The sequence below is a fragment of the Rutilus rutilus genome (assembly GCF_951802725.1).
Source record: "Rutilus rutilus genome assembly, chromosome: 22".
Taxonomy (NCBI): Eukaryota; Metazoa; Chordata; class Actinopteri; order Cypriniformes; family Leuciscidae; genus Rutilus; species Rutilus rutilus.
Genome location: NC_140227.1, coordinates 31,118,088 through 31,145,489, shown reverse-complemented (window position 1 = coordinate 31,145,489; position 27,402 = coordinate 31,118,088). Strand labels below are relative to the sequence as shown.

General features: G+C 36.5%; 1 protein-coding gene across 9 annotated transcripts in view; it reads right to left on the bottom strand.

Annotated features, from left to right (window-relative positions):
- The window catches only part of tmem63bb (transmembrane protein 63Bb), a 47,144-nt gene that overhangs the window by 3,781 nt on the left and 15,961 nt on the right, over window positions 1-27,402 (bottom strand). For 2 of the 9 annotated variants that reach the window (XM_084396037.1, XM_084396039.1), the window contains exons 2-23: window positions 26,618-26,830; window positions 24,945-25,024; window positions 22,649-22,687; window positions 19,155-19,245; window positions 16,765-16,802; window positions 15,422-15,564; window positions 13,114-13,165; window positions 12,901-13,009; window positions 12,554-12,624; window positions 11,194-11,274; window positions 10,852-10,975; window positions 9,331-9,464; window positions 8,798-8,935; window positions 7,502-7,655; window positions 5,975-6,081; window positions 5,193-5,279; window positions 4,715-4,780; window positions 3,974-4,136; window positions 3,265-3,370; window positions 1,975-2,142; window positions 184-299; window positions 7-84 (exon numbers count right to left, since the gene is read on the bottom strand). In XM_084396037.1, coding sequence (XP_084252163.1) covers window positions 7-84; window positions 184-299; window positions 1,975-2,142; window positions 3,265-3,370; window positions 3,974-4,136; window positions 4,715-4,780; window positions 5,193-5,279; window positions 5,975-6,081; window positions 7,502-7,655; window positions 8,798-8,935; window positions 9,331-9,464; window positions 10,852-10,975; window positions 11,194-11,274; window positions 12,554-12,624; window positions 12,901-13,009; window positions 13,114-13,165; window positions 15,422-15,564; window positions 16,765-16,802; window positions 19,155-19,245; window positions 22,649-22,687; window positions 24,945-25,024; window positions 26,618-26,779 — 2,307 coding nt within the window. In that variant the 5' untranslated portion in view covers window positions 26,780-26,830. Of the gene's footprint in view, window positions 1-6; window positions 85-162; window positions 300-1,974; window positions 2,143-3,264; window positions 3,371-3,973; window positions 4,137-4,714; window positions 4,781-5,192; window positions 5,280-5,974; window positions 6,082-7,501; window positions 7,656-8,797; window positions 8,936-9,330; window positions 9,465-10,851; window positions 10,976-11,193; window positions 11,275-12,553; window positions 12,625-12,900; window positions 13,010-13,113; window positions 13,166-15,421; window positions 15,565-16,764; window positions 16,803-19,154; window positions 19,246-22,236; window positions 22,276-22,648; window positions 22,688-24,944; window positions 25,025-26,617; window positions 26,831-27,402 lie in introns of those variants that run through there. The other 7 variants (XM_084396035.1, XM_084396036.1, XM_084396043.1 and 4 more) reach the window with 6 other exon arrangements.

Genomic DNA, 27,402 nt, shown 5'->3' with positions numbered 1-27,402 from the left:
ACGTACCTGAGATTTGTTGGAGGGTGAAGATCTCGCAGGACGTCCGTTCTCCACCCCGTCCACGTCGGTGTCCTTGGTGTCGATCTGAAACGAGAGCGAGGTCATGTGAGCGTTTCTGCGGGAGAACAGGTGAGCGTACCTGAGCCACCCGAGAGCTCGTACCTGCAGGACCGCAACTCGTACCTTGTAGTTGTGTGCGCTGAGGTATTTAAAGTGACCGAAACAGACGTGCGACAGGCACACCACGATGGTGATGATCAGCACCACGAAGGTGAACATGGAAGTCGGGGTCGAAAACCCTGAGAAATGAGAAATGGCACATCAGTAAAACATAACTCATGCTTCACCTGTGGTCAGTCACATGATCACGTTCCACAGGTAATCCAGGATGACGATAAAACCTCAGAATAATGCTTGTGAACAATAGGCCTTAAAGTCGCAGTAAGTAGCTTTTGTGACATGCGGAATTAGAAAAATAAAGCATATTTTCAACTCCAACTCCAACATTACTCTCACGTCTCAACGGGTTAAAGGAGGATACGTTCAATAAAAGGTCCGACACACACTGCCGTTCAAAAGTTTGGGATCGGTACGATTTTTAATGTTTTTAAAAGAAGTCGTCTCTTCTGCTCACCAAGCTGCATTTATTTGATTAAAAATACCAAAAAAAAATTATATTGTGAAATATTATGTCATTTATAATAACTGTTTTCTATGTGAATATATAATTTATTCCTGTGATCAAAGCTGAATGTTCAGCATCATTACTCCAGTCTTCAGTGTCACATGATCCTTCAGAAATCACTCTAATATGATGATTTGATGCTCAAGAAACATTTATGATTATTATCAGTGATGAAAACAGTTTTGGACAATTCTTTTTTCAGGATTCTTTGATGAATAGTAAGTTTTGAAATATAATCTTTTGTAACATTAGAAATGTCTTTACTGTCACTTTTGTAACTTTCCTGTAGCTCAAACAGTAGAGCGTTGGTGCTTGCAACGCCAAAGTCATGGGTTCGATTCCCAGGGAAAAGCAAGAATTGATAAGAATGTAAATGTGTTCCTTGAAATGCAATGTAAGTGGATAAAAGCATCTGCCAAATGCATGAATGTGAATGTAAACATTTGATAAATTGAATGCGTCCTTGCTGAATAAAAGTATTGATTTCTTAAATTTCTTAAAAACAATCTGATGATAATAATAATAATAAACTTCTCTTGAGCAGCAAATCAGCATATTAGAATGATTTCTGAAGGATCATGTGACACTGAAGACGGCTGATAGTGTTTTCTGATTTATGGAGTGATAAAAGAGAAATCAAAAATCCACTCAGTAAAAACTTTTTTCACCGAAACGAAATAACCTGGATTTATTCAAATGTACAGATTTCTGTTCTGGAAATGTATGCAAATGAATGCATATTTAAACAACATTTCAGAAAACTTGTAACACAAAACATCATTTTACAGTAATTTTACAGTACACTAATTAAAAAAATAAAGAATTAGCACGTTTTTTTTTTTTTTAATCAGAAAAAACAATGTATAGATTAGAAAAGGTAAGTGCTTGTATTAATTGTTTGCTAGCGGACTGATTGATCAAACTGTGGAAAGTATCGTGATATCTGCTTTTCCCAGTTCACCCGCAGTCATCTTGTGTATGTCCGCTAGCAAACAATTAATACAAACACTTACCTTTTCTAATCTATACATTGTTTTTTTCTGATAATAGAAAAAAAAGTTCATTTTTAAAAAAAAATATTAGTGTACTGTAAAATTACTGTAAAATGATTAACAGTGGCTGAGACTTGTTACAGCACTTGTATACTGTTGCCCTCTTGTTGGTCTGATTGCTTCTATTGTTCTCCTCAGTTGTAAGTTGCTTTGGATAAAAGCGTCTGCTAAATGATTAAATGTAAATGTTAAATGCAAAACACACACACACACACACACACACACACACACACACACCTGTCCTCACGGTGGAGAAGAACAGCAGCCAGAAGAGGCACAGGATCGGAGCCGCCACCACCTGATTGACGGCTCCGGAGTGGATCTTCTTGTCCAGTTTAGACGGCAGGTAAGCGTAGTACATGTTGTACCTGTCCACCAGGTGCTTCAGGAGCATGTACATCAGTCCTGCACACACACACACTCTACTATCACTACATGCTGGTCTGGCAGAATCATCAACACAATAAACTGCATTTATGAATGAATATGTAGCTGATTGGATCGTTCATATATATATATATATATATATATATATATATATATATATATATATATATATATATATATATATATATATATATATATATATATATATGCAAACCTAGAGCTTTTATAAATTATAATAATAAAAAAAACTTTTTTAATTGCAATTTTTATAAGAAAAATCACACTTACATTTTCCCCAAATCTATGCAAACGAGATGTGTCAAATGGACCTTAAATACTGAATGCACATATCTACTGAAAGTATATTTTGTCAACTTTTAGGAGTACATTATTGTATAGATGAGCTACAGATATGGACTAAAAGCCACAAAACTACAATTTTAATTGGGACTGAAAACGTTTGAGACGCAGCGTTTCACATCAGCATGTTTGCAGACGGACGGTCACGAGGCGTGTCAGACGTTAAACACTGTCCGAGATGAGCGTCTCCGTCTGCGTTCGCAGTGTGGGCTCAGAGACGGATAAAACCACCCCGGTTCTGTTCCTCCGCATAACAGAACCTCCATGACCCGATGAGTCATGCAAAGCCAGCTGAAGGACGTGTGTGTGTGTGTGTGTGTGTGTTTCTGAGAGAGTTCTAGACACAATGTGTGCATACAAAAGCTCAGTCACAGAAAAACAAAGAGATTATTGTTCAAATGCAGCATTTCCGCCCCGTTTGTGTGTTTTGGAGAGAAAAACGCAGGCGGAGGATCTATATTTATTCTGACACACACACACACACACACGGTGCGTAGGCAGGTGGTCTCTGCTGGTGCATTGGGCTTTTTCCACTGTTAAAAACGGCATGTAGACGTTCTGCCAGCAGGGGGCGCTGTTGATACACACACTTCTTCCACTTGTGTTCTTCAGTTGTGTCATTCACACATTTCTCCCTGTATTCTCTCTTTCATCCTTGTTGCTCATCTGGTACTCTCTCTCTCTCTCTCTCTCTCTCTCTCTCTCTCTCTCTCTCTGATTGGCTGTTGTTCTGTGGTTTGGTGAATGGGCTGATGTGGGAGTGGGCGTGGTCTCACTCACCGAAGGGAACGATGATTGGACAGGTGATGCTGTACGTCATAACGACAGTGAAAACGCACATCATCCAGGCGTAGGCGGCCCCGAACTGAAACTCATAGGCTTGATGCTGCGCACACACACACACACACACACACAGGTTACACAACTTAAGACAGCACAGACTGGAATAACATCCAGGTGAACAGCAGGTAAAAATAACTCATTGGTGGGAGGATGAATCCCACAAAACTTGTCAAAATCATGTTCCATTTCAGTCACATTTTATCCCAACATCAACAGAAAGAAATAAGGATTTTTGTTTTTGCTTGAAGGAAATCAATTTTTTTTTCAAGATTTTTTCCACTGTGACATTATTTTCACTACAACTGAGCAAATTTTATACAATACCACAAAACATTATAATAAAAAAAAAACTTCAATTGTAAAGTATTTATGCATCATTGTGGTATTTGTTTGATGCTGAAATAAAAAAAATACAATCTTTTTCATGCATAATACTGTATAATTTCCTATTTCTTTTTATGCATTAGATCTAGAAATTATAATTAATATATTTATATGCATTTAATAATTGGGATAAAACATGACCCAGATGTGTGTCAGATTTAACTGAACACTAAAGCTATAAGTGTGTGAAGATAAGGAACAAGATCATGTGAATAATTTGAAAAGTGTGTGTGTGTGCGTGTGTGTGTGTGTGTGTGTGTACCCGTTTGACGTTGCGTCTCTCCGCGGCCGAGCGAGCCAAACACAGCCGGATCATGTACATCAGGAGACCTGGGATCCGCAGCAGGTCCATAGCGTTCCCGATGAATGCAGACGCGATGACGTAGTTCACAAAAAACGCTCCGTTATCCGGAAGGAAGACGCACCTGAAATCAGCCAGAAAATCAGGAGCAATAAATCAGCGCTCTCTCGATATATGCAGCAAAACTATAAACACACTGACAGCATCTTTTGTGTATGTATATACATATAAAAATAAGTTTATTAATATAAATATTTAAATGTATTTCTAGAACTAGGAAGAAAGTTTAAGAATTAATCAAATAAAAAAAATTAATAAATAAATAAAATTACATTAAATAAAAAAAGACATTAATAAATTAAATAAAAATAATAAATAAGTTACATTAAATAAATAAAAATTACATTAAATATATTGTTATATCTGGTAAGAAAGTTTAAGAATTAAGAATGAAATAAAATAAAATAATAATAAATAAAAAATGAAATAAAATAAAGCTAAAATAAAATAAGATACAATACGATACGATAAAATAAGACAATGAGACAAATGAGACAAAAAATAAAAATAAAAATAAATAAATAAATAAATAAATATAAAATAAAATAAAAAATAAAATAAAATAAAAAATAAAATAAAATAAAATAAAATAAAATAAAATAAAATAAAATAAAATAAAATAAAATAAAATAGTTGACTCACTCAAATCTGACAGCGGCATCAGCCAGGAATTTTTTGTCGAACAGCCAGCGGAAGAAAACGTCCAAACTAAGACACAAGAACATTTACTACTATGAAACGGTTTCATTCAGTTTAATACTTGGAGGTTTGTGATTTTAACAAGCCTTTATTTTGAAGAGCACTAGTATAAGAGCACACTAGTATAAGAGCACACTAGTATAAGAGCACACTAGTATAAGAGCACACTGGTATAAGAGCACTATCTGATGTTAAAGAATTACAGTTCAATCAATCAAAACAAAGAGAGCTTCTGCAAGAAACGCATCAGCACATCTGAAATATAACGGTTTGGCTGAGAGCCCGAGGCAGCTTCCCAAACGAGTCTCCAGACAGATATAAATAAAGTTTCAATTATACTAATAAAGATTCTGATAAAGCAGCCAGTTCCACAAGCTCTGCAGAAAACCTGTTCATCACAAACAGAAGAAAGTGTGTGTACCTGCTGAGACCCAGAGACGGCAGCAGGAGAACCATGAAGATGAGGAACGTGTAACACTTGTGCATGGTGGTCCGGTTCTCCCCCGACCTGAGGAAAGAGGAGGAGGAGATTAATAATAATAATAATACGTTTTATTAATATAGAGCCTTTCAAGAACCCAAGGACACTTTACCTAATATTGACAATCAGGATAATAGCATGAACAGGCAGACAGACAGTGATCATATTACATACAAAACACACAAAAGTAAGGCATGCATGGATCTGAAATTTAAAGTATACAATTAGTTAACATAGCGTAATGTAAATAAAGTAGATTAGTTTTAAAGGTCTGGTTGTGGGAGAAATGCTGAATGCCCTGACAGTCGAGAGTCTGGCTTCACTTTATTCTGATGGTCCCTTTAACACATTCTGTCGACTATAAGTAACGTTGCACCTACATGTCTACTAGCTCTCATTAGAGTGTTAGTAGAGTATTAGTAGACTAGTAGGGTTATATATTTAAGTACTGAGTAATATTAAGCAACTACATGTACTTACTATAGGGTTAGGGTAGGATTAGGGTTTGGTTGATGGGTTAGTTGCATGTAATTATGCATAATTTACTGTTATTACTATGGTAAGTACATGTAACATATGTAACAAGGACACTGTAAAATAAAGTGCTACCAAAAGATTCTTTAAATGTACTTGTGCTAAAGATTGCAAAATACATTCTGGATCCATAAATAAGTCATTAAAAGTGTGTTATGATGAGAGACTGTGGGATTGTGGGATTGTACCTGGTCCAGTGGGCTTCAAAGAAGCCGGAGTAGTAGACGATGGTGGGCAGCAGAGCGGAGAACGCCCACAGGAGCAGAGTGGGGAAAAACTGGGTGACGATTGGGTTCTGGACACACACACACACACACACACATATATATGATCACGTGTTTACGCTTACAAGAGCATTTTTTCATCCATTCCAGAAGACATTTCCCTTTCTATACTCCTGCTTTTTTCTATACTCCTGCTATATATATATATATATATATATATATATATATATATATATATATATATATATATATATATATATACAGTGCAAAGCATAAGTGAATACACCCATGCTAAAGTTGAATAAAAAGAGGAATAAAAAATCATATTTTGGAAATTGAACTTAATGCCTTAATTTAAAAAATTAGGAAAAATCCAACCTTTAAGGACACCAATTTTCTTTGTGAATGAATAATGTATCGTAAATAAATAAATGTTCTTCCTTAAAATACATGGTGCATAAGTGAGTACACCCCTATGTTAAATTCCCATAGAGGCAGGCAGATTTTTATTTTTAAGTATTTTTTTTTAATTTTTTTTAGGATACTATGCATCCTGATAAAGTTCCCTTGGCCTTTGGAATTAAAATATCCCCACATCATCACATAGCCTTCACCATACCTAGAGATTGGCATGGTTTTATTTCAGTTAGCCTAATAGCTAGTTTGATTTGCATTGAGAGATGATCTTATGGAAAGTACCCCATGCCAATCTCTAGGTATGATGAAGGCTATGTGATGATGTGGGGCTATTTTAATTCCAAAGGCCAAGGGAACTTTATCAGGATGCATAGTATCCTAAAAAATTTTAAAAAAAAATACTTAAAAATAAAAATCTGCCTGCCTCTATGGGAATTTAACATAGGGGTGTACTCACTTATGCACCATGTATTTTAAGGAAGAACATTTATTTATTTACGATACATTATTCATTCACAAAGAAAATTGGTGTCCTTAAAGGTTGGATTTTTCCTAATTTTTAAATTAAGGCATTAAGTTCAATTTCCAAAATATTATTTTTATTCCTCTTTTTAGTCAACTTTAGCATGGGTGTATTCACTTATGCATTGCACTGTATATATATATTGCAAATGCTATTTTCAAACAATACTGAATTAAGGTATTTTTCTTAACCTTGTTTTGATAAATATACAACTTTAAATTTAAGCTTAAAACAAGGGGGGGAAAATGGTACAAAAATCAACTACATATTTTAATTAATGTTAATAAAATGAATCCATTAATATCTTACATTTAGTTAATTGCAATAATATTTTTATTGATATATTCAGAAAATATATGTTTTAAATGATGTCTGATATTTTGACTGGAAAACAAGACAAATATATAAAAAAAATTGAATATTGACTTGTTTTTGTCATTCTGACATGCTCAGTCTCTATATAAAATGTTCTGACTGATTGTTCTGCAGCATTTTCACTTTCACAATGACTTTACGTCTGGTCAGGACTTCATGACGGATCGCAGCCTTACGTTCAGATACTCCACAGGCTTGGTGACGTTGAACTTGTCCATAGTGGAGATGATGATGGCTGGGGTGGTGAGGAAGAAGAGCAGGAGGAAGAGGATGCAGTTGATGATGAAGCAGCGAAGCCACCAGGAGACTCCTCCCAAAGACAGATGCTCCCTGTGAGCCAAACAGAGTTTACTTCAGCCTGTAGTGTACAGTAAAATATTACTCAGCAGAAAGAGTGAAATCTCTTAGCTTGATAAGCTATCGACTGCTCATGGGTAATTCCTGAACATAATGAAGTCAGCAAAGAAAGAAACGGCTGACAGATCGAGAGACAGCGGCTGATGGGAACGGAATATCAGCGCATTGCTTACTGTACGGTTCAAGCATAGACTACTGTATAAAATGACAATGTAAAACATTATTAGGGCCTGAATTCCATTATATTTTTCCAAAATTCCGTTCTTAATTCTGTAAATTTTTCTGGATCCGTTTTAATGGTTTACTTCAATAAAAAAAAATAAAAAAAAATCAACTTAATTCATAAAGATTTACAGTAATAGGGACCTATGAAATTCTGTGCGGTCTTTAAAATTTTCTGGATTTATGATTTACTAAAAATGTATTATCAAAAACAGTGGTAATCAAAATGATGGCATAAAACATTAGCAATTTTATTAATTTTTTTAATGTTCTAATCTGTTATTAAATTAAATAATTAGTAAATCTGTAAAAAAAAAATTCTGCACAAGAAAGGTTTGCTGTTACAATAAAAAAATTGTGATATTCCTTAAAAAAAAGTGTATTATTAATCATTATTGTTACTTTAAGAAATACATTCTACTGTACAACAGTACTATATTTCTGTCACAACTTCTTCAAGCTAAACCAAACTTTTATTTTGAAGGGTTATAGTAAAGGTTTCTTTGTGTATATATTGTGATTTGATTACATGTACTTTTGATTTATTCATCTATTCTGTGAATTTCTGTATTTTTCCATCAATTCCATTTTTATGACTGGATTGTGTGATTCCATCTGCATCATACGGCCTCAGATACGCATTATGAATCATCAAAGTAGAGTTATTTTGCACTTGTGCAATTCAGTTTTGTGTAATTATTTGCAGCCCCTTTGAATAAAGGGTCAAGAATTGGAAGGTCAAGTCAAAGCATTGCATAGTGGGACACAAGGTGTGCTCTGGTTGTATACTGCACATTGTCATTAATATAACAGGCTATTTTCCATGCATGCAGAGAATAAATAAAGGAGACAGAGAAAGAGAGTCAGAGTGTGCAGAGACATCTGTTCCTCACCAGCGCACGTTTTGGGGGTCGGGAGCATAACTGACGCTCCAGTTATAGACATGAAGATTTTCACTGAACTGAGAGGAACGAAGCTCCTGACGACACTTACATCCCTGACACTGACACGCGTTAAAGTCCTTCAGGATTCTGCAGAAACACACACACACACCAAGAGGAAATCACACACTACATCAACAAATAAGGAGGCAACAGATCCAATCCCAGGTGAGCTGAACACCTAGACAGCATTTTGAGATGGTAGATTTTTTTCATTAATTATAATGAAAATGATTTAATTTAAAAATCTAGATTTTTTTTTAAATTAATCACTTTGAAATTAACAAAATAAGTTCATTAATTTACTATTTTTTATTACAATTAATTTACTATTAATTTACTACAATTTAAATGGTAAAGTATTTTCCAATTTAATATAGTTAGTATTTTTTTAAAATATATTTTACACAATATGTTATTTTTATTCATATTGCACCATCAGCTCACGTGACTAGTGTAATTTGATTGAAAAAGCTGATCCTCACATTGCTGTCATGGTCTCGTTCTGGAAGGTGACGAACGCCATGCCCAGGGGTTTGGTGTTGACTTTCTCTTTCTCCTTCCTGTATTCCTCCTTCAGTTTGGCCTCCAGTTTAGTGTAATAACTCACAGCCTCCTCCTATAAAACCACACAGATTTACGGCACGACTGCATCACCAAACCAGTGCAAGCAGCCACACGCCACCAGACACGACCCTCCTAAATCCTGACCTTTATTACTTCCTCACAGGAGAGCTTTCATTTCCTCGGTACCATTCTCAGACGCAGCACAAAAGCTTTTATTCAAGGACACCAAGAGCCTAGTGCGAGTTAATTAAGCCAAGAGAACTAGGACTGGAAGTGTCACTTAAAACACTATTAAAAAATGTACATAAAATATATTTAGTTAGAATATAAATCACTTGAAATAAACAGAATACATTTGATTTTAAATGGTCTGATTGGATTGTAATTCTGATTACTATTTTGTTACACTTAACTTTCTAAAAAAAACTAAAAAAAAAAAAAAACTAAATTGTAACAGAAAAAAAATTTATTTAATTTTTTTTTTTTTTTTTTTTAAATGAAATGTTGACTAATTTATATTATACCAAAGTAGATATTGATTTCATTGATGCATTATTCGAAAGCGGTTTAGTCGATCACAAATACAGCATTTTACGACAAAATTCAAAATGGCAGACGCCCCAAAATGGCCGATATGGGAAAACTGGGTATCATTCAACTCTGTATGCAGTACTGAAAAAGTAAAGAAAATTTAATTAACCAGTTTTAGGATTTTAATCCGCAAAACATTCAGAAGTTCTAAGCAAAATAGGCTATTTTTCATATCTCCTGACCAGTAGGTGGCGCTGTGCTGAAGATCTGCATGAGGAATCAGGTCATGCTTGTGATGATATGTACCAAGACTCGGAGGAGATAGAGCCTTGCATCCAGTTTGTTGTGCTTTTCATCAAATTCGTTTGCGAGCTAGTCAAGCTTTTAATAACTTTTTGCCAGCAAGGTCTGAAGATGATGTGAGCCAATTTTGGTGAACATTTTACAAACAGTCGTGGATGATTTCGAAGTAGGAAAATTGCAATAATCTTGAGTCAAGGAATCAGAGGAAAAATCATTTTGTTTGTTAAGTTACTAGCATAAACGTGAATGAAAATTTGCCCAGTTGGTGGCGCTAGAGGGACTGAGACTCAAAATTCGCTGTGGTTAATGTTCAGACTGTCCTCTATCTGTGTACCAAATTTCACAACTTTTTACCATAATTCAAGAGCGGAAGAAGACTAACTAATAAAATAGGTGACTACGCACTTTTAATGCTTTGCTCCTAATAATAACAATAAAAAGTAATAATTACGGGTAGCAAATGTATTTAGCAGCCATGGGCAGAAAAGACGTAAAAAATGGTTGGAACCCTGCTTTTATTGGTCAGTGTTGAGTATTTCCTCTGACAACGGCACTTTGTACTATATATTGACAACACTGAGGCATTGTGGGTAATGCGTTTCTACCTCTTCACAGCCTGTAATGGCACAGCAGCACAAGTGACCGCAGGGCTTCGGGTTGATCATCGTGGGCATGTGTTCCTTAGCCATCAGATCCGTGAAAAACTTCTTACTGCGTTCAGTCTTCTTCCTGCAGGACACACACACACACACACACACACACACACACGTTCAGCTCAGCGGATCAATGTTAGTCCCCTCAGAGATCACAAACTTCAGCCCGTTTAAGAGATCAATAGAAAGTCTCAGAGGTCGTATCATTTCTGAAGTTAAAAAGGAAAGTGCTTTAGTGAATAATAACTTATCCAAAGCCAAATATGACAGATTCACTAAAGCTTGAGTTTTTACCTCTCCGCGTTCAGAGACATTAGTTTCGCCACGTTGTAACAAACACGTGCTTCCAGTACGACACAGTTCTCGTACGCCTGTCTGAGACACAAATGAAGAAATCAACATCTCACACTCCCAAAATAATAATAATAATGATGACATCAGACGATCAGCTAGAACAACTCTAACACCGTTGCTTTGGTCATGAAGGTTAAAAGAGAAGTGTATGAATTTCTAAAATATGCAATTTACATATACTGGAAATGCAAAATAACTAGATTTTCTCAGTTATTTCTCAGTTTTCACAAAAAAAAAAAAAAAAAAAAACATAAGCTTTATCAGTTAAAAAAAAATAAAAAAAAAATAAAAGTAATAATAATATAGTAAAGAATTGAGTAAATATTCCTAAAAAAAATAATTCTATTTTAATTTGTTATCACTGAAAAGTTTGGGGACAGTAAGATTATTATTTTTTTAAATGAAGGACGCATTAAATTGATCAAAAGTGACAGTAAAGACATTTATAATGTTCCAAATGCTTTCTATTTCAAATAAATGCTGTCCTTTATTAACTTTCAAAGAATCCAGAAATCCTGAATGCATCAGTTTCCACAATAATATGAAACAGCACAACGGTTTTCAACATTGATAATTATCAGAAATCATCATATCAGAATGATTTCTGAAGGATCACGTGATCCAGTAATGATGCTGAAAATTCAGCTGTGATCACAGGAATAAATTACATTTTAACATATTCACATCGAAATAGTATATCATAATAGCCTATATCAAGTAAATAAATGTAGCCTTGGTGAGCATAAGAGACTTCATTCAAAACCATAAAAATATTACAGACCCCAAATTTATAGACACATCCGCATCCTTTAAACTGGGATACAAAACAGTATTTTAACATCTAAAATGGCATATTTCACTCAATCTCTCAATATCTCTCTACATTTCTATTATTCATCACTATAGTAATGACAGACAATTCCATCCTGTGACGTTTTCCATTGATTTTTTGCTGGAGGAAACAGCAGCTCTCAGGTAAAATGACATTAGACACTCGAGTCTATTCATAGTTGGTCCCCAGCGCCTCATCACACTCATTTTTGGCAGGAACACCGTCGGCTGATCGGCCACATGACTCGCATTTAAAACACACATTTAGACAATTACGGCAGATGCTTGCAGTCTCGTGGCATACGAGGAGGACGTTCACATCCCTGACGCACACACACACACACGTGATTTTAATATTTTACATGAGACATGATTTACAGCGGCCAGCTCTTCCAGTGACCCACTTAAAATGTAAATGCGGAGGGAAGCGTAGATGCATAAAGAAGAGGGGAAAAAAGAGACGTCTTACTCAAAGTGCTGTTTTATATGGCTTTCTTCTGCATATTTAGAAATGCCGTTGATGAATAAAGTGCGTTTCACCTGAGAAAGAAGAGAAAAAAAAAGACGTTATTTAGGATATTTGCTTTATTTACACACACACACACACTGATGCTGGAGGACGTTGCAGTGCAGATTGAGGTTAAGCTCAGAAATGTAGGTCAGCTCTATAGACAGACTTCATGAATATTTCATACGCATTACAGCTGCGATCGTCACTAGAGCCTCGAGAGCCTTGATTTCGCATTATGCATCATCTTCTGTTATTTAACAACAGCTGTTTATCGTCACTTGATGAATCTGATCGGGTTCACGTACCAGATCGTCTTCTTTGTAGTGCATCTTGGACGTGTGGCGCCTCATGCTGTAGACGGTGAGGAGCAGGTACATGAAGGCAAACGACGTGTGCAGCCATAAGAGGTTATTCCTGAAGCACAGAGAGGAAAAACACACGCCCACTTTACCCAGAATCCTTCAGTTAAAGCATACAGGGAGGTTTTCAATGTGTGTGCAATGGATAAAATGTCTCACTTGGAATCCAAGTTGGCGATTGTTGTACGTCCAAAGCTGTATGCGTTGTTGTCTGAGAAAAAAAACAACAATATTAATAAATTAATTTGTGCTTTTAAAAACTATCAAAAGGGTCATATTTAGGAAACGCTGTCAGAATGTGCTGAACGCGGTCACATTATGGCCTTTTTCAAATAAAATGATAAATGCATAAAAAGTTAATGAAAACAAACAAATAATAAATTAGTAAAAAAATAAATAAAATGGATAAATGCATAAAAAATGAAATAATAAATTATGAAAAAATTTATAAAAAAATTCAACAAACAATTATAAAAGCAAATACATTAAAAATTAATTAAATAAAATGTAAAAAAAAAAAAAAATAAATAAATAAATAAAAAAAAATAATAATAATAAAAAAAAAAAATAAAAAAAAATAATAAAAAAATAATAATAAAATAAAATAAAATAAAATAAAATAAAATAAAATAAAATAAAATAAAATAAAATAGTTCAAAAGCACAAAGTCCCTCAGTGTATATATCAGTATATCAGTGTCAGTGTTCCTGAACTCCTGAAACGCCTCCATTGTAGTCTTGAGTTTCTTCCGGGAACGAACACGTCAATATTCCTCATTATAATAATTCATACGCAGAATAAAGGGGCGGGGCCTGGTTGAGTTAGTTAGTAGTGTGTTGAAACTGGCGGTTATGGTTAAGCTCACACTTCAATCCTCCTATCTCAGGCCTGAAACACACACACGTGTTGAAGCAATTCAAAACTCAAGCCGAGAAAGTGAACATTTTCTATCGCTACCTTTCCCTTGCAGGCTTAAATGGAGCCTAAAACACCCTCAACTGTGATTGGTCGCTTTAGATGTCACTCAGAGTCTACGCAGCGAAGCGTTTCTGACTGAGCTCTCGGTCCTCTTTGACTCTGTTCAACAGTGTTCACGTCTCGAAGGACTCGTGCAAAGCGCCCTCTCATCGATTTGACCCGTTTCCCTTGGTTTTTCTGCCTTCCGCTGCTCTCTCCGTCCCTGTAACGGGCGACCAATTACCCGGCGAGCGGACAGAAGTTCAATCTCATTACTCAAGCGGAGCGCCGTGGATTAACCCTCTCAGATAATAATCTATCAGAGGGCAGAGAGACGGGACACGACCAGCGCTAATGTTAGCACAGCGTCCGCCTAATGATGGAGAGTCCTGAGCTCACACGTATAACTGGAGGAAACCGGAGGTCGTAGATCTTGCTCTTGGTTCTTCTACTGAAACTCACAACCAATAATCAACAGTTCCAGGGTTCGTACAGACACTGTAAAATCAAATTCCAGGACTTTAAGTTTTTCTTAAGGACTACAATCAGAGATCTCATTTATCAAACAATATCTTTAATATGTTTCAAATTCTAAAAAAGGTAAACAAACAAAAATAAACCAATAAAACAAAATGGTACAGATAAAGTGCAGCAGATGCAATGACTGCGGTAACTTTAACCATTGATAGGAGACTATGACAAAGATATCACTTTCTTTATTCAAACTGATTTTTTCTCCCATGAATATATGATTGACCTGAAGATTGAAAGATGTATCATATACTTGGATATTTATGAGCAATATCACACTCATAGCCATGTGAAATGCCTCTATATCTATATCAGACGGGTTGTAGCGCTGATTTTTGTTGATTGTCAAATTAAACACTAATTTGACATATTTTGTCTTTCACCAATTCAAGCACTTTAAGTACCTTTTCATAAATATATCTATTCTCAAGGGTCTTCCAGGACTTACATTTCAAAACGTCAAATTCAAGAACTTCAAGCACTTTAAGGGGTGGTATAATGCCCTTTTCACAAGATGTAAAATAAGTCTCTGATGTCCCCAGAGTGTGTGTGTGTGTGAAGTTTCAGCTCAAAATACCCCACAGATATTTTTTACAGCATGTTAAAATGGTCCCTTTTTGACCCTCTTCCTCTTCTCACAATGGACTGCGTGTACTGGAGGCGGGGCTTATCTAAATTTGAGGGTTGGTGATGTCACTAACTCGGGGGCGGGGTTTATGTAAATTCTAGGGTTGGTGATGTCACTAACCCGTGAGGAATGTGGTGTAGTCTCTACCAGCCGTTTGTTGTAGTCCTTAAAAAGTGATTTCTTTAAAAGCAAATATCTCCCTTTGCTCTGAACTTTGAGCGTCGTAACTTTGCAGATGTTGTTTATGCTCAAACAGCAACATTACACACTAACTAAAGTTAGAAAAGTCAAATCATAATCAACCACCCCTTTAAGCGCCTGTACGAACCCCGCAGTTCTCGGCGGACTCACCCAGCAGGTTGCCTGAGAAGTTGACGGGCAGAACGATGCCCACCGACAGAACGCCCACCACCACCAGCAGACCGATGATGTGCCGCTGGAACGACAGGTAGTGGACGGCATCTTCTCCACACTTCTCCCGGATCTCCTCGTCCCTGTGGAGAAAGAGACTCACGTTAGCCGACCCTCGTACTTCATGATGTAGAGAATACGTGCAGTGTTCAGAGAGTGCTTGATTGCAGAGAATGAACTGCAGACTATAAAGATTATACAGGATGGAGATATTGAGCATTGGGTTTGAAGTATGGGATAGGAAGTAGAGAGCATGATCTATAGAGTATGGGATAAATAGTATGGATTATACAGTATGGTGAAGGGTTTCCCAAACTGAGGAAACTGCAGGAGATTCACGATAGATAAATAAATAAATAAATAAATGGTTACACTTTATTTTAAGGTGTCATTGTTACAGTGTAATTATAGTGATAATAATTAACTAAATGTACATACAGTACTATAGGGTTAGGGTGCATTTAAGGTTAGTTGCATGTAATTATGCATAATTTATAGTTATTACTATGGTAGCTACATGTAACAAGGACACTGTAAAATAAAGTGTTACCAAATAAATAATTTTAAAATCAAAATAAAACAAAAAATTTATAAAATCATAACAAATGCACAATTCAAATGAATACATTTAAAATTAAACAATAAAAATAAGACACTAAACATTTATAAAATCATACACTTAAAATAAATAAAACTTATATATATATATATATATATATATATATATATATATATATATTTTTTTTTTTTTTTTTTTTTAAATATATAAATTTAAAATAATGATGAAAATCATAAAATCATAAAAAGGTACACTTAAATAAAAACTAACACTTACTAAATTAATTCAATCATAATAATGCAAAATTCAAATAAATAATTAAAAAATAAAAACATCAACAAATTTTTTTTAAAATGTATTAATTAAATCATAAAAATAAACACTTAAAATGAATTTTTTAAATAAATCTTTTTTTCTTTTTTTTTTAAGAATGAATAACACCATTTATGTAACATTTTTTAAATAATTTAAAAAAGAAAACAAAAAATAAATCTTTTACTTGTTAATCTGCATTCACGTGAACATTAACCGTCATCACAGAACCGTGAACATGGTATGAAATTATAGAAATATATTTTCTTGAAGTCCCCCTGAGATTTGAAGGTAATATTTAGGGGTTTGTTTGAGAAACTCTCTTCTATAGAGCGTGCGACAGGTCTAGCGCTGCGTTTCTGCTGTGGTATTGATATTAACAGCCTCACGTTAGAGCCAAAGAGCCACTTACTTTATTCTGAATATGGCAGTCAACCAGGAACAGAAGCCCTGCAATAAAAGCACATCAAACTATGAATGACTGTCCAAACGATGTACTGTCACACACACACACACACACACACACACTGCTCAGTCTCTCTCTCACAAACACATAATGCGGTACACACAACAATAAACAGACTATTACTGCATATATCAATACAAGATCTTCAACACAGGCCAGGCCTGTCAAAGCCTCGGCGGGTCAGTCGGTGAGTGTGTGAGAGTGTGTGAGAGTGTGTGTGAGAGTGTGCATGAGAGCATGAGAGGGTGTGTGAGAGTGTGTGTGAGAGTGAGAGAGTGCATGAGAGGGTGTGAGGGTGCGTGAGAGTGTGTGAGGGTGCATGAGAGTGTGTGAGAGTGTGTGAGAGAGTGTGTGAGTGTGTGAGAGAGAGTGTGTGAGTGTGTGAGTGCGTGTGTGTGTGTGTGTGTGTGTGTGTGAGAGAGAGAGTGTGTGAGTTATTTCTCTTCAGGATTATAGGTGAATGCAGGTGAAGACACACAGGAGATGCTGAAGTCCTGCACTGATCTCTTAAGAGGCTGGAAAACAGGCTTAAAGTGGCGTCCCACCGGCTGACTCCGGTGGGTGATGATGTCACCTGATGAAAACGCGTCAATCACGGATTAACAGTGGAAGACCACTTAAGTAGGGATGCACCGACGAATAACCCAATAATCTGTATCGGACGATAAAAGATATCGTTATATGTGACCCTGGACCACAAATCCAGTCACATGGGTCAATTTTCTGAAATTGAAATGTATGCATCATCTGAAAGCTGAATAAATAAGCTTTCCATTGATGTGTGGTTTGTTAGGATAGGACAATATTTGGTCGAGATACAACTATTGAAAATCTGGAATCTGAAGATGCAAAAAAATCTAAACATTGAGAAAATCTCCTTTAAAGTTGTTCATTTATGTTCACGATTGTGCTGCATTCACTCACACAAATATATGTTTTATATATTTACGGTAGGAAATTTACTAAATATCTTCATGGAACATGATCTTTACTGAATATCCTCATGATTTTTGGCATAAAAGAAAAATGGATAATTTTGACCCATACACTGTATTGTTGGCTATTGCCTCAGATATACCCGTGCGACTCGAGACTGGTGACTGGACTTTCCATCCACATAGGATGGTCTTCATAGGTGGTTTCCTATGGTTCATGGGGCTTTAAGCGTACACTCGTTTCTTCTCAGTTTTTCCTCTCAGCAGTTTCACTTTGAGGGGTTTATTTTCGAGGTTTGCTCGAGTCAGTTTCTCTCCTGAAGGCTTCTGGGGACTTTCAAGGACGGCGTCCCAAACGAGTGCAGAAACGCTGGTTCATCGTGACTGTGATTTAAACAGAAATGAAGGAGGGAGGAAGTTTTGCCCTCTGTGAAGGCCGCTTGGCTCTCTCCGAGTGTATATTACGTTGACGTGAGGTCAGTGTTGCATGGAAAAATCAATGATGTCCACGGGGAGCGAGAGGGGCTGGGAGACGCGCTGTGGGAAACGGGTGATAAAGACATCCAGCTGCATCCAAAGTCAAATTGCCTACAAATCGTCTTCATGTGGTTTTTTTTGTCCCGTTTAACTTCGCTTTGCTTCCAGATGAAGTGCAAAAAATGCAACTCGGCTTTCAAACACTGTGCAAAACTAGACAAAAAAAGCATACTTGCGTATATACATGAATATACGTCCACACAAGCAGTCAGGAAGAATTATTAAATGTTTTGAAAGTCGTCTCTTCTGCTCAAGGCTGCATTTATTTGATCAAAAATACAGTAAAAACTGTAATATTGCAGAGTAATTCAATTTAAATCAGCTGTTTTCTATGTGAATATATAGTAAAGTGTAATTTATTCCTGTGATCAAAGTCCTGAATTTTCAGCATCATTACTCCAGTCTTCAGTGTCACATGATCCTTCAGAAATCACTCTAATATGATGATTTGATGCTCAAGAAACATTTATGATTATTATCAATGTTGAAAACAGCTTCATATCTTTGTGGAAACCGTGATACAGGATTCTTTGAAGAAAATAACTAGCATTTATTTGAAATAGAAATATGTAACTTGTAAAATGTCTTTACTGTCACTTTTGATCAATTTAATGTGTCCTTCTTGAATAAAAGTATTAATTTCTTACAAAAAAAACAAAAAAACATTTAGACCTCATGAATGCAGGAAGAAAAAACACTTTCACATTAAGTTTGAAGACAAAACCATACACACTCACATACAGATTACTGCCAACCCTGAATTATTTAACAGTCACAGACTCTTACGCCGATCATCACACACACAGTCATGTGACCCGCGCGACAGGGGGCGGGGCCAGAGGGAGTGATTGACAGGTGTCTTACGTTATCTCGCTGTTCGAAATCCACCGAGCTGGAGACGGAGGTGAGACGTTCATAACGGTCCGGCGTTTCAGAATGTAGAGCTGAAGCCACACTACACACACACACACACACACACACACACACACAGAGAAAGACAGAAAGACAGAAAACAGAAGGAAAAAGAGAAAGAATAAAGTGAGAAACATGTCAGAAATCAGGTCTTCTGAAGGGTTAAACTGGATGTTTTGGGTTATTTTGAAGGTCTGAAATGAAGCGATCGGACAGTCAGAACGTCTGCACATTCAGGTCCACACAGGCAAATATAGGTCAGTCTCATCTCAGGGTTGATGGGATATTAAGTATCGAAGAACTGAGAATGCATCTGTAAAGCACATTTCCCTCCGTACGCTGAAAGATATTAATCCACAGGTCAGACGAAGACTAATCTACTCCCAAAACACACCGCAGAACAAATACAGATCTAACCAGTCCTGACAGGAGGATGTGTGTGGTCTTTCCAGCCTTATAAAAACTCAATTTTGAGTGTTTTGCAGCTATCCGGATCTGAACAGAGGGATCTGTGAACCTCATTTCCATTAACCGGAGAACTGAACAATGACAAAATATCATTCACACAGCTCTAAATACTGTATAAAAACACACAGTACACTCACGTAAAGCGATATACAGTAGCAAATCTCAACTGTCTTGATTGTTTATATATCGTCACAAATGTAAACTATATTAAAATCACAGCTTTAATATGCTAACTGTACTTGACGAAGACATGTTCTCTGATGTTACTGAAAACCAGCAGGTTTACAGAGCCGGATCCTCTTTTTCTTGGTCCGAACAAAAGAAAAAAAGGATATTGCCACATGACTTTATTAATGTGGTTCCTCTGCTGCGGGTCTTGATGAATGACAGACTCATTAGACTAACCGTAGAAAATGGATCTGTGCATGAGGGACACAGGGAACTTTCTCTCGCCGGCTTATCTGAAACAAGTGCGTCTCAAATCAACAGAGGTTTAAAAAGGTAACCCAGCCAGAATTAACCTTTTAAAAATGAACTGAGCATTTCCGGACCTTAGCATTGAGAAACGGCGTTTTCCTAATACACCAAACTGAATCTCCAAGATCTATTTCGACACTTGTTTTCTTTTATCGTGACCTGTCAATCAATAAGACGGCAGTGTTTGTGTGGCAAAAAACTGAAAACTGCTGATGCCAAAAATGGACTAGAAACGCCATGATTCATATTGTTTACAAAGGAATAGTTCACCCCCCAAAAAATTAATTGTTCAAATTTAACATTTTTATTCACTCTTATGTTATTCCAAACCAAACCCATATGACTATGTTTCTTCTGTGCTGCACAAAAGCAGATGTTTAGCAGAATGTTCATGTCAATGTCCACAAAAAAAAGTCCTTTAGCTTCTGTGTTATAAGTCAGGGGCCGTATTCACAAAGAATTTTAAGGCTAAAAGTAGCTCCTAACTGGCGAATTTAGGAGCAACTCCTAAAAATAATGGGCGTGTCTCTCGTAACTTTAGGACTCCTAATTTTTTTGACTAAGAGTAATTCACAAAGCATTTTAGCCCTAAAAGTAGCACCTAAGCCTGGGACAGCTTAAAAGAAGTCGAGAGGACTCCTAACTGACTAAGACCTTCACAAACCGCTTTTTGTGGCATTTCACGTTGCGATGTTTTGAAATGCGTATGCGGCGGCTACAGGAGCTTCCAATCGCGAGGGAACAATTTTGCATTGTAGGCATAACTAGGGATGCAATAACGCCACCAACAACAACCAAAACTAGGCTACTCATTCATTGCATGTAAACTAATTGTAACGTTTCATTGTGAATCAAATTAAAATGTTCTTCTCTTTGCAAACGTAGGCAGAGGCATAGTGACAGATTAATTCAATAATGTTGCAAAGATATTGCATCAATCCATATGTTTCATTAGGCTACTAGGCTATTTGTTTTGCCTTACTCTTTATTCATTTAGGCTATTTATTCAGTTATTCATCATCTTCCGTCCTTCGCACTACTTGTGTAGCGCACGCATTCTCAGACCTGTCACCTGTCAATCATCATCGTAGGGGAGGGGTTTGGAATCATTCCCGCGTTACAATCATCAGCCAATCAAGGTGGTCACTTCAGTCAAGCTCGTGCATGAGTAATGACGTCATCCATAGCAACGAAGACTCACTCTTAGTTTAGGAGTTGTCATTTTTCTTTACTAAGAGTAGGTCTGAAAGGCGTTGTGAATAACTTTTAAGAGAAAACTCCTAGCTAAAATCTTTTAGTGCGATTTAGGAGTACTCCTAGTGGTAAGATAAAATGCTTTGTGAATACGGCCCCTGGACTACTTCAATGGTGCTTTTATGGCATTTTTTGTTCTTTTGGCGGGGAAAATAAATAAATAAATAAATAAATAAAAAGGTTTTAACAATATATATATTTTAAAGCTGCAAAAAAAAAATTAATCAGTTGTTGGATGACTAGTAGTCGCCCATTGTAATAAATTAAATACAATAAAGTAAAGTAAAAAACAAAAGTAAAATAAAATAAAACAAAATAATTTTTTTTTAAATAATCATTTAAAGCTACAACTTAAAAAAATAAAAAAATAATAATAATAATATTATAATATAATATTAATATTAATAATAATAATAATCAGTTGTTGGATGACAAGTAGTCACCCATTGTAATAAAAAATTAAATAAAGTAAAATAAAATAAAACAAATAAAATCATTTAAAGCTACAACATCAGTTGTTGGATGACAAGTAGTCACCCATTGTGATAAACTAAAGAAGTAAAGTACATTTACTTTAAAGACTCATCCCTGGTTTGGAATATCATGAGGGCGATATTAAAACTGTAAGAGATTGGCTCTGTGTTGGTGTGCAGGGAGGTTTGAGGAGGTCACATCCACCTACGATCACCACTTTTGAAGAAAAGCTCTACATGAGAAGATATACTTGACAGGCCACATTCACAAGGGCGGGAAGACTCACAATACTGAGGGGTCTTGTTTGGATCCACTCTTTGGGGTCACAACGGGTCAGAGAGACACGCTAGAGCTCTATTACCTGCGTACGGGCTCATAGTTATTCCGTTCCTTTCTCGTACTGTAGTCACATAACAGACGTCACAAAGAGAGACACGAAGGACAGGCGGTTATTGACACTCATGTGTTAGAGGCCTTTGGAAAAGCAAATTCACATGAGTGAGTCAAACACCACACACAAACACACACACACACACACACACACCAGAGGAAAATTAGTATGTGGTGTGCAATCAGAGAAAACACTCAGGACAGCAACCGAACACACACACACACATCTCTAAAGCGACATGTGTCACCAGTGGTGTATTAGAAAAGGTCAAAGGTGAGGAACCTCCATTATAACAAACCATGACACAGACACACACTACTAGTTGTGAGCAGTTAGTTCACCAGTGAGCAGAATAAAACATAGGAACAATAACTGAACATACTACTCCCGCTCCTCCAGACCGTTGAATCTTCTCTTCTGTCTTGGGAAGGAAAGAAAAGAGGAAGGGAAAAAAAAAATCAACTTGAACTCATTCAAATCAAACAATCTCTGAAGACTGCAGCTGTCAGATCTTTAGCTGTGGAAACAGAGCGATGTTAGGTGATAGAGACGCATGATACATCTGAGAGCATCTCGCAATATTATTTAAAGATGACTGATGTGCAAGTAAAATCTAAAATAAAGTACCAATGCCAAAATGTTGTGCACATGCTCGACGTTTCTGTGATCTTTATAGGATATAGGATATTCATTAAATGCCCACATTACAGCTGTGCATTCACTTCAGCTCTCAAGTGTTTACATGTGAATCTGTTCACTATGAACCGTAGAGTCATGAGAGCGTAAACTGGAGCCTCGTGTTTAATGTACAGTCCACGTGAGAAACACAGAATCAGCAATCTGACGGGTCTTTACTCTGGAGTGTGTCGCTGTAATTACAGACGGACGCTGTGCAGTCAGCAGCTCCACAAACACTTCAATCTAAAAACACTGTCAATATGCAAAAGTCACTGTGGTTTTTAAATTGCCTTTGGCCATAAATGATGTAAATTAGAGATTGAGTGAGAGGATGGACAAAATGTACGCTGTGAAAGAGTAGGGAGGGAAGCCGGAGATGCAAAATGTCTAATAATCAACCGTGAGACTCTAAAAGGAAGCTCAACGCTATTTCCTCTGCCCACACTATTGCAGGAAGAAGCAAGGCATCATGGGAGCACAATCAATTAAACAATCGTTACAACAGCCTTCAAACCCTTCAGAATATGAATGTATTTAATGGTACTTTCTGGTAACCAGATTAAACAATCTTTAAATTATATATACATGTGGTAATTATGTAACCAAGTAAAAAAAACAAAAAAAACAAAACAATTTCCAGTAACAATAAGAAGAAGCAAATAATACTTGATCGATTCAATGGAAAAATGATACGAGGGAATATTTCTGGCTCCATTCTGCACCAGCGAGGGAAGAAACAAAGCAAAGAAAAGTGTAAAGAAGGAAGAGCAGAGTGAAAATAGAAACCCACAGCAGTGATGTGCACTGACAGCAGCTGAAACACAGCAAATCTGCTGCGATGAAACACACTGTGTTATGAAGCAGATGGTGTGTGTGTGTGTGTGTGTGTGAGCAGCCTTTAATTCACTTCCTAACCCTGCCAAGGAAATGTTTCTTAAAAAGTTTTTGGGTGCATTATCTTCAAGCTGTGAGGAAGACACAGATGGAGGAAGACCGTCTCTGTGAGGCAGAACCTGAATAATAAGGGTAGCATCATGAAGAGACACTCCAGAAAGAAGATAATTTAGGGGATTTTTATTCATTAATCCATCCTGCACTCACAAGCCAAATAAATATTTGGCCATAGCCTATTTCTACTAATGAACGTAACTTCCGAACGCAATGATCAAACTCAATGAAGCTTGGTACATATGAACATCAGGACAATTTGAGGACACGCACCAATTTTCATCCAATTCCGTCAATGGAGGCGCTATAACTAGGAAATCCTTCAACATTAATCAAGAAGTCCAGCTGTTGGACGACAATTGTTCTGTTGACATTTTCTCTACTTTTGCCCACTATTTAGACTCTGATGAAGGCTAAAGTTGGATGTAATTGGAGATTGCATTTTGTAATGCTGTGTTTGTCATTAATTTGGCTATAATGGAAAGAGCAGTGGGCTTGGGTCCATATCAGGACCAAAAAAAAAAGTCCTAAATTCCATCCCGTGAGACACCAAGACTCTCAACGGACATTCTCCGTTGACTCAAATGTGCTCCTAAGACCCGTGGTTAACAGAAAGTGAGGTTGAATCTGCTCTTCACACTTAAACACCAGGTTCTCGTCCACTATTGGCCACTTCTGGAGATACTCTGAGAGAGGATTTTATTGATTGGATGAGATCATGTCTATTGCTGGTCCTTTCAGTTGATAGCTTGAAACAGCGATTCTGAAACGGGCAAAACCCCTTCATCCGCAGATGCTAAATCCCTATAATTTTCCAGGCTGTCTACACGTGATTCAGATGATGCAAGGATGAAATGCTTTCTTTTTTACCCTTGCTTTCTTTTTCTTGCACTTTTCCAGGAAATGCACAAGCATACATTTTACACCACACACAGAGAATATAAAGGAGAATTGAAGAATTCACACAATACACATCTGAGAAATCATTCAATTTGACATCCATCCAAATAACACCCATCAATCAAACAAGTTTGACAATGACATGTCCTTACCTGTCAGCATCCGTCACCAGGGCCAGGCGGCCGTAATCCCACGCCACTTTCCGCAAAATGGAGAAGACAAAAAGAAGAACCTGAGATAGAGAGAAGCAAATGATCAGCCAAACTACGGGTAAGAGAGAAGTCAAAATGAATCAATATTGTGACGTGAAATTTTCAATACTGTAATATACAAATCGCTAGTTTCCCCACTGAAAAACAGGAACAATGCAATTAATTCATTTGAGGATAAAATTTGCTTCTGAAGCAGTTTAGAGCTTTCAATCTTTTTTATATTGACCTGAGAAGAGAAGCAGAACTACAGCTTGCAGTTTACATTGATGTGTAGCTCGCAGCTGAAGTCATCAGCAGAAATGTAGGTTAAGAGGGCAGCCATGGCGCTCAGAGTTAGTCGAGCTGACAGAGTTGGTGGGTAAAACAACTGTTGTGGTGTAGCTCTGTCTGCTCGTGTACGTTTAAAATGCAAGGTCACTTGATTTTTTCCATCCGAAGTGATTATGTGAATATAACTCTGACCAGACAACCAGAAAAGCGGATCAATCCATTGAACTTGCCAATCCATGGAAAGTTAAACATTCTGAAATTGGTATTCATACCGACTACTGTGATTTTGAAGTGAAAGTGAAGTGAAAAAAGTACTGGAATTGAACCGGAATTGAAACTGAAAGTGTTCAAGTACTGGAATTGAACCAGCAACCTTTGGGTTACCAATCGGACTCACTAACCATTAGGCATGACGACACTATTTCAGTTGTCATGAAAATGTCACAATGCTAAATATCTTAAAGGTCCTTAAAAAAGGCTTTATTTTCTAAAGGCAAAATATATTTTTTATTGCTATCTTTTGATTTTTTTTGGAGTAAAATATGATAAATAGGGGTTGCACTACTACTGATTTCTTTTAATCAGTTACTTATCAAAACAAAACCAGAGTTACTCGACTACTTGTGGTTTATGTTACCATTTCAAAAGAAAAAAAAGTGTTTATTAATTGACAGCCCAATGAATGCAACCACTGTGTCTCTTACACGTACCGTAAAAACATTAAAATAATGGACCCTAACTTTGACGTCAATCAATGTGCATAAATATATATTAATAAAATTCATTTTAATAGTTAGCCAAGGGTTTTTGTACAACATTAGCCTCTTCACATTACATTTCACAAGTCTTCAACAGTAAAAACAATGGATCTGTCCTCACATCATTTAGATCTTAACTCAACCAGTTCAAAATAGTTTATAATAAAATAAGACAAAATTCAAGCTTTTATCGTCCTCCTGCCACATACTCTCTTTGGTTGTAGTCATGGCTCACTGGATTGCGATAAGAAAAACAAGCGTGTCGTTATGGTTATTGAGCGTTTGAATACTCAATGTCTTCTGAAAGCGTCGACTAGTGTTTGAAGACACCCGACTGTCGCAAGCCCTACTGGGAAATTCTCTTGACAGGTTTGTGCGATTCATCCAAAAACCAACTCGAAAAACACCATTAGTGGATAATATACTGAGATTCCACTATTCATTTAATGTTTAATGAGGTTTAAACCTTTTAATTCACTAATTTGGTTTAGGTATTTTGCAGCTAATATTAAAATATTCTTGTCTTATTCTACAGGCAGAGCTCAGAGACATCAAGGTGTACATTTTTCCACGGCAGTCACTCACCAGGAAGCACATAAAGTCGAGCGCGAGGACCGTGGGAACGCCTCCGAAGGGAAGCCCCTGCAGAACAGTGCTGCGGATCCGGGCCGAGAAGCAGAAGTCTTTGGAAGAGTTGCTGTAACAGTTGGTCTGACCCGTACAGGCCAGGTTCCCAAAAATCCCCATCGTCACGATCAGATGTTTCACTTCAATCACTGCAACATCCTGATGAAGAACCTGAGGACAAGAAAAGCCAGAAAAGCTCAATTTACACTCATTATAACCACACAAAGACCAAACATTTAGAGTTAGTACATTTTTTTAAATATATTTATAAAATAAATAATAACTGGTCAACCGATAGACCAGCCGATATTTGGCATCTTTATCGACAGAGTTTTTCTTTTTGGCCGTCAGAAGCATCTTTTATTTTGACAGCGCTGAGAACGCCAGCACCTGAGCGCATGTTTTTAAACTTTTTTTTTGTTATTAAATGCTATAATAGGATTATAGCTAAGAAGCAGCATTGATTACAGAATTAAAGTTGCTAAAGCCTAAATCTGTTTAATTTATGGATTTATTTTCTTAATCAAGTTTTTCTAAATTTTACAATGAATTATTTCAAATTTAGTAAATATCTAAAAATCAGTAAAGTATAACAAACATGCAACAACAGTAAACATATACAAGTTAATAAAAGAATACCTTAAATAAATAAGACTTCGTATAACATTCCAGAGTTGGAGCATTTCTAATTGTGATGGGAAGAGCATGTTATGCTTGTTATTTAATACATACATTACATACAT